Here is a 16,843-nt window from a genome sequence, read left to right as displayed (position 1 = left end):
TGAGACTGCAGTCTTAATATCCACTTACCAGTTGACCAGGGTAATAATGCAATGAGCTGTCAGCATAGCCCTCTTTGTAGAGAAGCCTGGTGCTTTATACTGGGCTATAAATATTTTATTATTGTCAGTAATTACAAACTGATAATCCTGCTGACATTTTATGTCAACATTTGCTTTAGAAACAAGATTGCACAAGTGAAAAAGACTTAATGAAATCTGTATATCAAATTAGAGTATTTGTTTGAGTATATTATCAGCCTGTGTGGTTGGCCCGGTACGTTATCTGCAGCCAGCCATGTCACTACTTGTTGAAGAGGCTATGGGAGTATTCTGGTCATATTTCCCAACTATGGGCTGTAATTTCATCACGTCCAAAGCATATTGATATCAAGAAGACATAGCTGTGCAGTCCTAGTGCAGACTATCTAGGCAATCAGTCTGGACTAATTTGATCCAATTCCTCCAGGACATTGTTAACAATATTTACAGACTCCGCAAGATTTGGGAACAGCAAAAAAGAGAAAGGGACACTATATTATTCTGATAGAGTCAGTGAAGAGCTGGTGTATGAGTGAGGAGTGGGTGTATGATTGGGGAGGGGTGTTTGAGTTGGGAGGGGTGTATGAGTGGGGGAGGGGTGTACGAGTGGGGGAGGGGCGTTTGAGTTGGGAGGCGTGCATGAGTGGGGGAGGGTTGTTTGAGTTTGGAGTGGTGTACGAGTGGGGAATGGTGTTTGGGGAGAGGTGTATGAGTGCGGAGTGGCTGTATGAGTGAGGAGTGGGTGTTTGAGTGGGGAGGGATGTAAGAATGGAGTGAGGCGTATAAGTAGGAAGGGGTGTATGAGTGGGGGAGGGTTGTTTGAGTGGGGAGAGGTGTATGAGTGAGGAGTGGGTGTATGAGTGGGAGAGGTGTTTGAGTGTGGAGAGAGGTGTTTGGAGTGTGGAGGAGTATTTGAGTGGGGTGGGGTGTATGAGTGGGAGGGGTGTTTGAGTGGGAGGGGTGTTTGAGTAGTGAGGGACGTATGAGAAGGTGGGGTTGTTGAGCAGGGAGGTGTGTTTCAGTAAGGAGGGGTGCTTGAGTAGGGAGTGGTGTTTGAGTAGGGAGTGGTGTTTGAGTAGGGAGGGGTGTTTGAGTAGGGAGTTGTGTTTGAGTAGGGAGGGGTGTTTGAGTAGACAGGTGTTTGATTAGGGAGGGGGGGGGGGGGGGGGTTGAGTAGAGGTGTTTGAGTAGGGAGGGGTGTTTGAGGAGGAAAGGGAGTGTTTGAGTAGGGATGGTGGAAGAATGGAAAAGTGAGGATGGACTGGGTTAAAAATACTCAACCTGATCTTGATGCCAATTTCTGGCGCCAGACTGACGTACTTGAATGTTAAATTTATCTTTTACTGGTTGTTCATCCAATCTAATCATTGAACAGCTCTTGCATAAGTCATCTGGCCTTGTGGCTTGTTAAGGGAATATCAAACATGCACTAATTGAATTAGAAGTCATGTAATGGAATGAAAAGAGATTAGCAAATTAGCATCTTTATGAAATATGGCCCTTAGGTTTAAGAAACTAAAAGAAGTTCCATCCAATAATTGGATATTAATTTCATATATCTTCAGTTGTACTCACAGAAATAATTCTTATGTTAGTTTTCAACATATTGATCTTTCATGACTGCCCATTTTTCAAATCCCTATGTCAGACTTCTGGGAAGCAAATATGAACTTGATTTTTAAAGTCTTAAAATTGAACAAAAGTGGCATCTTTATCAAACACAATTTGACAAACACACATCCATCAATGTCAATCATGATGAGCTTGCAACTAGAGAAGAGATAACTGATACAGCTTAAAGGTAGTTTGTGGATCAAGATGTATTGTCATTATGGTATTTTGTCTGACCTTCACACCCTCAGCAAGATCATGATAGTGAGTTGGTGTTGATGTCACGCTGGTTATGTCATTTTAGTTGCCTCTTCCCCCTCCCTTCCTACCTATGTAACTTTGTGAACACAGGCAGCATACAACACTTTTAAACAAAACATGGATCTACTTCAGACCACAGGATTTTGAACAATTTGCTTAACACCAAAATTTGTATAAACAAGGGGACATTAAATTGCCTTGGATTTGACCTTGGGCTCCAATCGGGCTGACATGCTTTCTATGACAAGACCAAACTTATGAAAAAAAGCCACAATATGAACAAGAATCACATACACCAGAACCAGACAACATCATGAACATTTTAGTCAAACAGCTTGGCACTAGCATAGTTGTGTCCCTAGACTGGACTGACTCTGGCAACCATTACACTGATCCTGTAAAGACACACCAGATACGCTACATGTACCACTGCTTTGAACAATATTTCAGATTTATCACTGCATGTCAGCTTGTGGGAAGAAAATCAAAAGAAAACCAAAAGACCCTGTTCCACAAAGCGATCTTAGCGCTAAGGTGATCGTTACTACAATAGTTTAACATAGGCTTACAATGGTCATAGCGCTAAGATCGCTTTGTGGAACAGGGTCTTTTGGTTTTCTTTTGGTTTTCTTCCCACAAGCTTATAGTGCTATGACTGTTGGAAGTCTATGTATGGGAATTCCGATCATCAGATCATCTTTGTAGAATGGCCTAGGTGGATATACACACAAGTACAGTGCTTAAAGATGAGGAATTATTATAAGTCAAATCCATGGTCAGCAGATCCTGGTAAAGCTAGGGGATGCAACTCTACACAGCTATGCACCATAGAGTACATAAGAGTTAGCTGACCTCAGGAAAATAACTTGCTGTGAGGAAAATTCTGTTTAAACCACCAAACTAGTGATTTCAAACATACTGTCAATATAAATAGTTTGCTTCTTCAGTTTTGCAACTCACATTTATCTCTTAGGAATAATAAACTAATTTGTCCATGACAGTGATAGACATGAAACCACTAACGATAGTAAAGGACACAGTTGTTATTCAGAATTCATGATCTGCCTGTATTTTAAGTTAGCAATAACTTACTAAACTGTTTGGTTTGCAAATGAGACCATTTGACTTGAGTACCTACCACTCTTGAACACAAAGGACCAATAGGGCCAGACATCGTAATAAATCCTTGTCAGAAACAGGATCTTCACTGACACGCTGTATAAAACTTACAGGCTTGTGTTGAACATTGTACAGTATCATTGTCCAGGCAAAGTATTGCCATCTTACTCTCCACCTAATCATTTATCCCATCTTGTTTCCTATGCTGATGGATTAGATCTTACTTTACTGATCGGCGGAATAACCTTGGAGCACTGATTCCATATGTCAGTGTTCAAGTTGTAGTAGTTACAAGAGTCACATCACAAAGGGGTGGTCAAGTGGTCTTCACTGCGCAGTTGTATCCATTTGCCATGTCAGGATCATCTGGTCGTGGTTCACATCTGCCTTATTTTAATAATGGTCAGTCAGCATATGTGCTGTGAGTTTAACCAACAAGACAAATGTCCAAAACCTGCATAACCTTTTGCCTTTCATACATATTAAGCTGACATGCCATGATATAACTGAACTACTGTTCAAAGCTTTATAGTACTTCCCAATAGCTCTAACATTGCTTTGTGGAACAGGCCTTGAAGATAGCATTCTCTGCTTTCAGAGTAAGCCACAGGATACATTAATTGTCAGTACTGTCACTCTTCTGGATCCTAATGTGACAATCCCTTCCAACTACCCAACAGATACTGAACCAGTGTCAGACAAACAAAGGACACCATACAATGATTGTAATACAGATATTTTGGATTTATCACGTATTATGGAAATATTTCAATGGTGCAACAGTAGGCAATAACACAGAGGTGCAAACATAAGACTAGGACAAATAAACAAATGCAAATTAACTTACATCCACTACCTATATCATAGCTAGCATGGTTCAGATTGAAATTGCACTTCAAAATGATCTTCCTCCATTGACCAGAAAAAATGAAACAAAACAAGATTCAAAAGCAAAGACAGTGCAATTCCAAATGTGCCGACCAATGACAAAATACTCACTGCTATAATTTGATTTCCGTTGAAATCGTTCTAGTATTGTTGGTTCTACAATAAAATTGACAAAATACTGTCAAATACATATCCTAGGATATTACTTTTTATTTGTATTTGATTTACAATTTCCTAATTCAAATACAATGTGGGCATTTGCATTTCAGTAATATTTATCCGTTTAATAAAATGAAGTCTTGTTGCTTTTTTAGTAATGGGTGCCATTAGCAATACCTCTTCTAAAATATTACACATTGCTGGCATGTTTAATGCTGCTTAGTGTTGACAAAGCCTTTTCATTAGAACTCATTGGAAAGAATCCCATGTTGATACTATAAAAGGCCAATGGGGAAAAGATCATTTCTGCAAAAACTTTTTGTTATCAACAGAGAATATTTTTTTATTGGATACTCCCATTGACATTTGTATATTTGGAGTATCATGTTTATCATAAAAACATATCTTATTTACATTGTTGGTTTGTTGGTAATTCTCTTAGAGATGATTTATGAGCTGTTTAATGTCTGCACAGAAACCATGACATGTAGGATTCTGAAGTACAGGCTTTCGAACACTCTTGGTGGTGGTGGTATATATTCTTCATAATTCTGGTCTGGAGAGTCCATGATATATGACATCCAAGTCAGGCAATTACAAGGTGTGTGGCTATGTTTTTATCCATACTAGGTTTGTTTGTTTCTTCCGTACCATCACACTCAGCAATATTCCAGCTATATGACGGTGGCATGTAACCGAGTCTGGACCAGACAAACCACTGATCGATATTGTGAGCAACGATCCAAGCCATCGAGGTACGAACAAGTGCTATCACCCAAATCATAAAACATGACCACTTGATCAATTTGGTCACCTCTTCCGACCAGGATAAGGTTTCTAGGGAACTATTCTAGCCCTGGATCTCCACTGGGTCCATAGGAGGATATTAACATAAAGGGGTAGCTTGATTTTATTCTTGGGACTGCACTGCCTAGTCACCTTGGTTCATTCCTAGCTTGTATTAAGTAACACAGGGAGGGTGTCCTATTGTGCATGAGAATTGAACATGATTCAGAGTTGTTTAGTTTTAACATTAATTTTTCTCATAACACCTTTATCGTAATCTGGAATAGATTCACTAGTATGCTCATAATTGATACAGTTCATGACAGAAAAGAAAGAAGAGAAATAGACGCATTTACATTAACATTGCTCAGTGAAACATTTTTGTAAGCTTTATATGTGTGTGTGTGTGTGTGTGTGTGTGTGTGTGTGTGTGTGTGTGTGTGTGTGTGTGTGTGTGTGTGTGTGTGTACATATTTTCTTCAAGCTTTTGCATTGACACGATGAGGAAAAGCTGCATTGCCAATTACCATCAAATGAGTTTTACCTATGACGTGTATCTTTCACAATTAGTAATATTGTGTGTAGCAATCTCTTCTGGCCAATTTAAAAAACAAAAAATAGTGCCATGTCACTGTAGCTCACCTGGATATGGAATAAATAGTTTAAAATGTCAACAAGAATGGACAAAACAAAAGTTGCTGTCAGCATTCAGATTCAAATACTTTCTGCATAAACACTAAAATCTAATGATCTGAACAAAATATATTACTGTAATGAGAAACATACATGCCAAAGTTCAGCTCCATCAGTTTCAATTAGTTCCCACAGAGGAGAAGAAGTATTTTGAGATAATGTAAGTGCATAGTCAAAACAAGGTCAAAATAAAAACAAATTTGAAAAAAAATCCAGAACATATTGTATTGAATCCAACAACAATCTTAACCACGACCAAATTTCATTACATTTTAAATAAAAATGGCAAAGTAATGGCCACAAATAGATTTATTTTCTTAAATAGATATTGAAATCTGATTGCAACCTCATGAACAATTTCAGGTGTCTTCCATGGTGGGAACAAGTATGTGAACTTACAGCTTCATTGGTCAAGTGGTTCCTGGGGAGACTTTGCATTTTGAGAGAATTTGGGGGCAATGCCAAAGCTCAAAGGTGAAATAAAGGTCAACATTGAAAATATCTAGAAAAACGGAACACATATGTTCATCACCACTACTAACTGCACACATATCAAATTTAATTACATTTTGAAAAATATAATGACTGAGTACTGCCATAAAGAGATTTTTCAAAATGGCTGCCATGGCAGCCATATTGTCAATAGGATTCAAACATCTTGAACAAATGTAGGACATTTGAACATTATTTGTGGGAACAAGCATGTATTAGGTTTCAGATTCATGGACAAGCTTAAGTGGTTTCTAGGGAGGTAATGCTTAGAGAACACGGAAATGTATTTTGAGAGAATTTAGGAGCATGGTCAAACGCAAATTGGTCAAATCAAAGTCAATCTTATAAATATCATGAATAATGGAACATATTTGTTGAACCCCAATAATAACAAACACATATACCAAACTTCATAACATGTATGTGAAGTTTTAGCTTTAATGGTTCAGTGGTTTGATGTTACACCGGACGACACATGTTGGAAGCTGGATGCTGTATGTAAGACAAAGAGGCCATGACATAAGCTCACTTGACTTCAGTCAGATGAACTAGGGATGAAATAAAAAAAGGATTTCACTTGACAGCCCCATCAGTGATTTAAAACTCTATAACATATCGTGATTTAGGTACCGGGTACTATCCCCTTGTCTTAATTTTGTATGTAAATGTTAAATTTGAGACCCTATGGGAAATATGGTTTAACCGTAGATTTATCTATTTACCAAAGCTGTCAGTGTGATACTCTCACTGCTCGGCTTTCCAGCATTCACACTCCCCATGAACATAGGTCTATATCTAATACCAACTTACAGAGATAGGCATATACAACTCCTCTGTAGTTGAATTCTCATCATTCAAAGAATACAGCTACCAACAAACACAGAACTACCAGCCAATTTGAAGTCCTGACAAGTCAAATATTTCAAACACCAGTTTGTCCAATAACTCAAATATAATAATGAATATCAATACAACAGTGATTTTTTCTATTACACAGACACAATGTCTGTTTGTTTGTTGCTTCACGTCATACTCAGCAATATTCCAGCTATGTGACACTGGTTTGTAAATAAGTCTGGACCAGACAATCGAGTGATTGATATCATGAGCATCGATCCATGCAACAAGGATATGATGATCACCTACCTTTACCACCCGATCCCGCGCTTGGTCTCTTACGACTAGCATGGGTTCCTGAAGACCAATTCTAACCCTGATTATCATTGGTACAGACACAATGTGTCGATTGAACACAATAATTTCAATGTCTTGAAATGGGTATCCGACCATGGTGTGTATGTAGTCTTTAAGTAATAAACAACAAAATATAAGGGATTTCTAAACTACATGGACATATCTATAGTGGAAGGTTCGAAAGAGGAACAAACATTTGACAAACACAACAATGATGTATGTTAACACTGGTATACTGACCAACAAGGACTGTGACTTTAATGCTGGCGATGACATCTTGTGAACTTCTGCAGATATATGTTCCTGAATGGTCAGTGGTGCTTCGGTCCACCAGGAGCTCACTGGTCATCGACTGTGACCGCAGTGACCGATATTTTGTTATAACAATATCTTTATATTTGTGTGCATCTATTTTATCTCCATCCTTGAACCAGTCAATCTCCTCTGGTATGTGAGGTCCTCCGGTGGCGTTACATATCAGCTTGATTGATTCGCCATAGTCCACGTAAGTACTGCCAATCACTGAAATAGCTGAAAAACATTTAAGACAAGATGGTGAAATATTCATATTCAAAGAACTGAAAAATCCAGTCCTTATATTACATTAAGCTGAATGAATATATTCATAGAGATAAGTTGTACTTACTTTATACTGTCATGAATATATTCATGGATAATACACGGAAATATGTTTTTACCAGTTAAAGATTTCAAATCATAAAACCATTATGTATACGAGTCTAAACTTAACAGATCTGATTTCCATAGTGTGTCTTATTGTTACATATCATGATGAGATAGGTGTGTAAATCCTAGAAACTTCAATTCATGAAATAACCAAATGAAGCAATTGTCTTAAGTAGTATATACTTCAATAGACTTTTGAAAGAATGTTTTCATACAGTATGTTATTATTCATTACATACATCACTGAAACCATGAATAAAATTTAGATCTGTAGGAATCGTAACTATCATGTGCTTATCGCACCAGAGAAACATGGATGATGAAAAAGTAGTGTATTATAGTGTGATGGTACATTAAACAGTATTCTAAAGCCAATATGTGACTATATGACACATCAATGTGTTAATTTCTGCAAGTGACTTCACTCTCTAACAATGCGTTTATGGTTATGTCCAATCTGCTAGGGTTCGTGTAGGGTGAAACACGGTAATGCCAATGTGCATTCGTGTGTAGGGTGAAACACGGTAATGCCAATGTGCGTTCGTGTAGGGTGAAACACGGTAATGCCAATGTGCATTCGTGTGTAGGGTGAAACACGGTAATGCCAATGTGCGTTCGTGTGTAGGGTGAAACACGGTAATGCCAATGTGTGTTCGTGTGTAGGGTGAAACACGGTAATGCCAATGTGCGTTCATGTGCTCAGTAAGTACAACCATGATGTCTGTAGCTCACCCCGATAGCTACATGACTACATATAAAGCATATAGCACACAAACATCTTTCTTATGTTGACCAAAGCTAGGTCATGTTAATATGTTGCCAGATCACTTTACAGTAAAGCTCACGGCCTGTTTCACAAAATGATCTTAGCGCCATGGTGATTTTAACGTCCATACTTTAACATAGACTTACAATTGCCATAGTGCTAAGATGATTGTAACTCCAATACTTTAAGATTGGCTTATGATTAATGTAGTGCTAAAATCACTTTGTGGAATTACCTTTATAGGTGAGGTGAGGTGAGGTGAGGTGAGGTGAGGTGAGGTGAGACGTTGCATTTAAGATTTTTGCACTTATATAGCGATGTGCATGTACATGTGGGTGTGTGTGGCTTAGTACTTGGATGAGTCCAAGACTATAGTGCTAGCCCACTGAGCCCATGCGGCAGTTTAACATGAATACCCCATTCAGATACAGGATACTGACTCCAAGCCGACCAGTTCTTATTTAAGCCCCTTAATACCGAGCACCTCCAACCTTTTGCTCACCGGGCAGAATGATCAGAATGATCATATGATACCATCATTTTTATTTTTAAGCCTGTTCGCCCTTAGCTATTATCACTGCTATAGCTATCAATTTGATAAATATTAGTTTCACTGAACATCGTCCATATTGGAACTTATTTGAAATTGATGTTACAAAGACAAACGTGTATATTTCATTGATGTCAATATTTTGATTTTCCAATAAGGGGAGGAACTATTGTGATGTGATGTGGAAATATGTTTAAACTAAACAAATGAAATTACAATTAAACGACAAAAATACATTTCCATAATCATTAGAAATCTCTGTTTAAAGCTGAGTCCGGTTCGGCTAAAAGCAGAGTCCGATTCCGACCATATCATGAGCATGTGATTATGAATCACTATTAAATAAAAGAATCCATTTCTAGGTTGAACTAGTTTGCAGGTGTTCATAACAGTTGATCCCTGAGTCTGATTTAATCATTTTTTCAGTGACATTTAACACAAAGAATAACAAAATGAATGTGGTGTTAATACATTTGTTGATGTTGAACTTTGGCCAGTTGAACTGACATGAATGCCATATAAGGATTCCAAACCTAAAGTATCATATTTGATATAAATAGAAATGCCTTTTCAATACCTTTACTTAAAAGAAGCAGAATCTCTGCACTTTTATACAGAAGATTAATTCAAAATTAACATATCATTTTAGTTCCAACAAAATTAATGTCAGTGGATTTTCTGGTTCATCACTTGAATATCTGGTCTGTTAACAGGTCACAGTCTCATGGCAGAACTGTTGTGCGGCGCCAAACAAGCAAACACTTACTTTTTCATGCAAATTGTGTGAGTGGTGAGTGCTACGGGTATGTCAGGCCATGTTAACCCTTTTTGTGAACACCTGGTGTCATCACTGATTTTCAGTGATCCTTTCATATAATTTTCACTGCTATTTTGCCTTTTACACTGAATGGAATTTTATTGGGCAGATAATCAAGGTTATTCTCTGGCATTGACATTTTATATTCACCTCAAAAACAAAAACTAATCATCAATAAAATCAAAGATTATTTCATGTTCTGCAACACTCAGAGATACTAGTCAATGAAATTTCCAATCCACTGTCGGCAAATGTACAAATCTGTATGATTACTTTGACAGACTCTACATTTCCCAGCTTCAAACAATTTTATTATACGAGCAGCATACAATTTGTGAAAATGATATTTACGCTGGTAAAAACTTGGAGCAATAAATTAGTTTGCTTGGCACTGTGTTAACTGTTAGATCATGCTGTGACTCATGGTTACAAATCACAGAAAACAAGAGCCACATCTTGGTGAAATACTTGTCTGCTGAAAACAGAGCTTGCTGATGACCTTTACCCATCCAGCAGCCAGCCAGACGCAAAGTACCAGACACAGTGCCATTTAAAAAACTCTACTGGTCTTTGACCAGCTGAGCCAAAATTAATTGCAGTGGCATTTCTTTATCAGAATAGTGTGTGAAGAAACATGGTAGACATGAGGTATGAGGTCTGTGTCAGTGGTCACTCGTGATAATACACTTTCTAGGTGGTTTAAACACAAAAAGAATAATAGTGAAACAATGACAAAATTGAAATGAACACAGATTTTGTAATGTAAATAAAATAAAGAATGTGTGATAAACAAAAACATTAATGAAATTCAATGAAAAATTCTAAATGGAATTAACTGGTTTTAATCTAAAAATTCAGAAAGTTAGTTCTCTACTTTATGACAGAAGTAGAACAGCAAAGGGAAATAATTTAATTACCATGTACCACTTTGGTCAGAATGTAATAGCTTTGAGTATTGAGATGGAGATACTTTATGTATATAGAACTATGCTAACTCTTTTATGAAACCTTGATGGAATGGATCTGGACAACAGACCCATAAAACCATGCTTACTCTACTGTGAAACCTTGATGGAATGGATCGGGATCACAAAACAATAGAACCATGCTTACTCTATTGTGAAACCTTGTTGGAATGGATCTGGATCACAAACCCATAGAACCATGCTTATTCTATTGTGAAACCTTGATGGAATGGATCTGGATCACAAACCCATAGAACCATGTTTATTCTATTTTGAAACCTTGATGGAATGAATCTGGTTCACAAACCCACAGAGCCATGCTTTTTCTATTCTGAAACCTTGATGGAATGGATCTGGTTCACAAACCTATAGAACCATGCTTATTCTATTGTGAAACCTTGATGGAATGAATCTGGTTCACAAACTCACAGAGCCATGCTTTTTCTATTCTGAAACCTTGATGGAATGGGTCTGGATCACAAACCCACAAAACCATGCTTATTTCTTTATGAAACCTTGATGGAATGAATCTGGATAACAGACCCACAGAACAATGTTTTTTTATTCTGAAACCTTGATGGAATAAATATTGATCACAAACCCACAGAACCATGCTTGTTCCTTTATGAAACCTTGATGGAATGAATCTGGTTCACAAAACCATAGAACCATGCTTATTCTATTGTGAAACCTTGATGGAATGAATCTGGATCACAAACCCATAGAACCATGCTTATTCAATTTTGAAACCTTGATGGAATGAATCTGGTTCACAAAACCATAGAACCATGCTTATTCAATTTTGAAACCTTGATGGAATGAATCTTGATCACAAACCCACAGAACCATGCTTATTCCTTTATGAAACCTTGATGGAATGAATCTGGTTCACAAAACCATAGAACCATGCTTATTCCATTCTGAAACCTTGATGGAAAGGATCTGGATCACAAACCCATAGAACCATGCTTATTCAATTTTGAAACCTTGATGGAATGAATCTGGATAACAGACCCATAGAACCATGCTTACTCTATTGTGAAACCTTGATGGAATGGATCTGGATCACAAACCCACAGAACCATGCTTATTCTATTGTGAAACCTTGATGGAATGAATCTGGATCACAAACCCACAGAACCATACTTTTTCTATTGTGAAACCTTGATGGAATGAATCTGGATAACAGACCCATAGGACCATGCTTACTCTATTGTGAAACCTTGATGGAATGGATCTGGATCACAAACCCACAGAACCATGTTTATTCTATTCTGAAACCTTAAATGAATGAATCTGGATCACAAACCAAATGAACCATGCTTATTCCTTTATGAAACCTTGATGAAATGAATCTGGATAACAGACCCATAGAACCATGCTTACTCTATTGTGAAACCTTGATGGAATGGATCTGGATCACAAACCCACAGAACCATGCTTATTCTATTCTGAAACCTTGATGGAATGAATCTGGTTCACAAACCTACAGAACCATGCTTTTTTCTATTCTGAAACCTTGATGGAATGAATCTGGTTCACAAACCCACAGAACCATGCTTATTCTATTGTGAAACCTTGATGGAATGGATCTGGAGCACAAACCCAGGTAAGCACTCTATAACATTGTGGTAGTACGTTCAGATGGTATTAAAGATAATCCTGGCTTACTAATCACATGTCTGCGTAGTTTAAAGCAATGTTTTAGTCACATGTGTGAGGCACACAATCTGGAAGAGTAATAATTCTCTCTGGCAAGCGTTGCCATTTTATGTGCCATGGCAATCCATACTTTAATGTCCATAGTGTTCAATTAGCATGAAATTATCAGTTTAGGGGAGGCTTAACTGTAACATTGTATGAGTATAATCATGTTATTTGTACCATTCATTTTGACCTGCTTCTTATAGGAAATTCCTTTTACCAGGGAGTTATCTCATCTTGCCAAACATAAATACACATATTCTTTGCAGGTGGAAAAATGTAAACACAAAGATTTACCATGTCATGCCCAACAAAATGACTGATGCTAAAATGATTTCCTAGAAACCTGAAAACCTGCTCTGTCACCCTTTCTTTGTGTGCACAGCAACTGATATAAGTAGCATCTGTGTGCAAGAGGGTAGATTTGCTGGCTAAAATGGAGTGCAATCATGTCCATTGCCTTGTCAATTTGGAATAGTCTTGTGTGTGTAGGTTGACTACGTGTCGTAGTGCCCCCAACGGCATGGACCGTTGCTTACAATATCGATCAGTGGTTTGCCTGGTCCAGACTCAATTAATTACAGGCTGCGGTCAGTTAGCCGAAATATTGCTGAGTGTGGCCATATATGTATGCACACACAAAGAAAAATATCATATTGCTGTAATGAATAAGCCCTACTAAGTATTATCTCTAAGAAGATGAAGGCAACTCCTCTGTCAGAAACCTGTCAAGGAGCTAATTGAGGATAAAGTTTGTGACTGGCACAGGCTAGATGGAAATACTGTGTAGTTCAGCAGGTGTAACGCCATACATGATAAGGTATTTCCTAAGCCAGATTCACCACAAATGCTAGGTTCTGAAACAGTGAGTGGACACTCAATACCATCAACCAATGTCCAAGGATGAGTGTCCAAGAAAGAGCATCAATAGGTAAAGAATTCTGGATGACTGAGGGCTGCTATTGTGATGAACAGACAGGTATCTCAGAGGAGGACCAAAATGAAATTAACCTCCAGCTGATAAATTTTGATGGCATCTTATGTGAAGAACTTTTGAAAGCACAAGGTGGTCAGACTCACTGACTGGGTTGATGCATGACATCTTATCCCAATTGCATGGATCGATGCTCAATCATAGGATTGTCTTATCCAGACTTGATTATTTACAGACCGCCATTATAAAGCTGTAATATTGGTAAGTGTGGCGTTAAACAACAAAGACTATCAAATGCCCCATCAAATTCCAGCTAAACAGAGTCTAGCTATAGAAGCTCATTCCTGGCAGGTAAAGAGAATGATGGCACCAGAACAAAGACCCATTTAATAGACTTCTTTGTGGAACTATCTACACAAAGAATCTATACAGGGACAACTTCAAGTTCCTGACATCAATGTCCCCTAATTACTAGTATTTTTTTTTCATTACGAATCCTCCACCTCTCTAACACCTGAATGAATCAGCAACTGCACGTACTACCTGCTGGCATCATCACAAGAGGAATCTCAACATATGTGACAGGATGAAGACAAGAGACAATGAGGCAAGAAGAAGCATGTTTAAAGTTTAGGATCCATATAGAGGGTAACAGTAAGTAAGCTGTAGGAAGCTAGGTTCCATTGTGAATGAAGGACAAAGAAAGAAGCAAAGATGTGTTCATGGTTCAGATGTCAAAACAAAACAAATAGAAGAGGAAGTGTTCGGTTCAGACTTTCTGCAGAGGCTACTGAAGGGGGAGAGTATTTATCAAGGCTTGTTAAACATATCAATGTAAGCAGGATTTCAGGTACACATCATTTCTGTGAGTTTAGACATAGATAGGAGAGTAAACCAAGACCGAAAATCAGAACAGAAGATATTTCTAAATAGACAAGATCTTTTGGTTCCATTCAGGGGAATGTGTCCACTGATAGTCTCAGACGACAATAAATTGACCTTTTATTTTTCAAGCAGGACCATGAAGATAAACACCACCAAAGCATTTCTTCTTAATAAGCCACTAGCTGTGTAGTTTTGATTCTGTCACAAGACATACCAGTAGATACATTAATAAATAATGTAACCCAACGGCCCAGATTTTTTACTGCCATAATACATACAAAATATTATTGTCTACATAATGATACTGTTCTCCCAAAATAGAAAACAAGTACCGGTACATTAATTAATTCATACAATAGATATTATAGAAACATATTTTCCCAGGTACAGTGTTAATACAATGATGATATATCCATCAACTTCATAAAAAAAATGCATATGTTTTATTAAATTTGAAGTTTTGTGAATTCCGTATTCCTACTGTTATAACAGAGACTGGACGGAGACAGGACTAACACATGTGAGGGAACTGAGAACAGTTCATGCTTTTAGATGTAGGCAATCAGAAAAAACTATACATCTACCATTCACGACATCCGTTCACACATGCACGATTGGTTCCACTTCATCACACATGTACTAGTTGACACAAGAGTTGGTCATGCAAGAAATTATTTAGCATCCCACCATGCAGTGCGAAGACGTCACAGGTAGTACGTACATTCTGAATGTTTAATCATATTGCTTGTTGCTTCCTTGATGGCATTGGTACTAAGCCTGTATAGTACAATGATCTCATTCCCAAATGTGCTGTTCACTATTAGTCTCAACTGGCTGATCAAGTGAAATATTTGTGGAAGAAAATCGAAAATAAAAAAAGGCGTAACAAATCATTACTTGTATTACAGTATGAATTTTCTGTGTTGGATATAGTTTGGAAGAAATCTATAAATCTATAAACAATTTCCTCACTTTGCAAGCTCTGTGGACAATGATTATATTCTACAAATCATGACACAACTGATCATCATTAGGAAAATGGCCAGTTCACAAATACAACCATGTCAAGTGAAAATTTTGTTCATGTGAGTTTGCTCAAAAAGTTACATTTCATCTGCCTCCAGTTTGACGACTTCTTCACTTCATTTGACTATGGAGACCTTTAGAACTGTTATCCAATTATCAGGATTTTTTTCACATGTTATTAGACAGGAATAATTAACTCTTCTTTCTCATTGGTAGCCAGGGAATATAACCAAGAGCAACCTTTCACTGGCCTAGAATTTGACATTGGAGGCAGAGTACAAACAACGCTGTGTCAAAGTTGAAGGGACCTACGAAAATACTTCGAGATATCCAAGTTTCGACACAACCAAAACTTATGGGGACCAAGTATTTACTTTGAGGCAACCAGAAGTTAGACACATCAAAGATCTACACAACGTTGATTGACTGTACATTTATGATCAAGATTATTGTGAACTCTGGTCGTCAATGTTAAGAAAGACAAAGTGTTTTCGATTTCTGATTATTTTTCCTTTAAGTACTACTGCATTTTGAAATCACAAATAACTTTTGACTGGGAGAGGATGATGATATCTTGGCACTGCAAGAACACTAAAAAAATTAAATTGTAACTATTGTTATTTTACAAGGGGACATTTACCAGCAACCTATTATGCACCATGCAATTGGATAATCCACAGCCCAATCCAGTCATTCTTTGAAAATAAACGAATCAAAACCAAAATAATAACACCACAGAGACAGTGACAGATAAAACATGTAAACGTGTGATCACGTGACGAACACACAAACTGATGACTAGCACCACAAATTGTGCTTTATTCACCTGGTTTGGAAGTGCGTATATCTGTGTTAAATCAGAAATAAATATAGATAAGCTTATTGATGCAATAGTCAAATACAGGATCAGCATTCCAGGAACATTGTGTACCTCATGCACGCACAAACTGCACATTGGTACACTCCTATAGGACTGGTTCAATGGATTTAGTCAGCCCTACTAACAATTCTATTGTTCATAGACTGCAAATGAATGAAAATCCACATTACCTACTTTCAAACACAAATATGCAGCAATATCTGTAGATTTTGAACACAATATGACACTCTGCACAGAATTGCAAAAAAGGAACCCAAACAAATAGTTTCTCCAAAACAAATACCACGTGTAGAATATCACTGAATATTATTTATTAACCAAATATATGATTATTAGTAAACCATTTATGAACCATGTATATATTTTTCCTGATGGAATTTATCTCAA

General features: G+C 37.4%; 1 protein-coding gene across 6 annotated transcripts in view; it reads right to left on the bottom strand.

The window, feature by feature from the left end:
• LOC124136674 (zwei Ig domain protein zig-8-like) overlaps window positions 1–16,843 on the bottom strand; it is a 429,679-nt gene that overhangs the window by 10,484 nt on the left and 402,352 nt on the right. For 4 of the 6 annotated variants that reach the window (XM_046502651.2, XM_048401631.1, XM_048401677.1 and 1 more), the window contains 3 exons: window positions 16,403–16,423; window positions 7,483–7,773; window positions 4,030–4,074 (listed from right to left, as the gene is read on the bottom strand). In XM_046502651.2, coding sequence (XP_046358607.1) covers window positions 4,030–4,074; window positions 7,483–7,773; window positions 16,403–16,423 — 357 coding nt within the window. The remainder of the gene's footprint in view (window positions 1–4,029; window positions 4,075–7,482; window positions 7,774–16,402; window positions 16,424–16,843) is intronic. The other 2 variants (XM_046502652.2, XM_046502653.2) reach the window with 2 other exon arrangements.

The sequence above is a fragment of the Haliotis rufescens genome, unplaced genomic scaffold, assembly GCF_023055435.1.
Source record: "Haliotis rufescens isolate VD_foot unplaced genomic scaffold, xgHalRufe1.0.p SCAF_1, whole genome shotgun sequence".
Classification (NCBI taxonomy): domain Eukaryota; kingdom Metazoa; phylum Mollusca; class Gastropoda; order Lepetellida; family Haliotidae; genus Haliotis; species Haliotis rufescens.
This window is presented reverse-complemented; position numbering and strand designations above follow the sequence as displayed.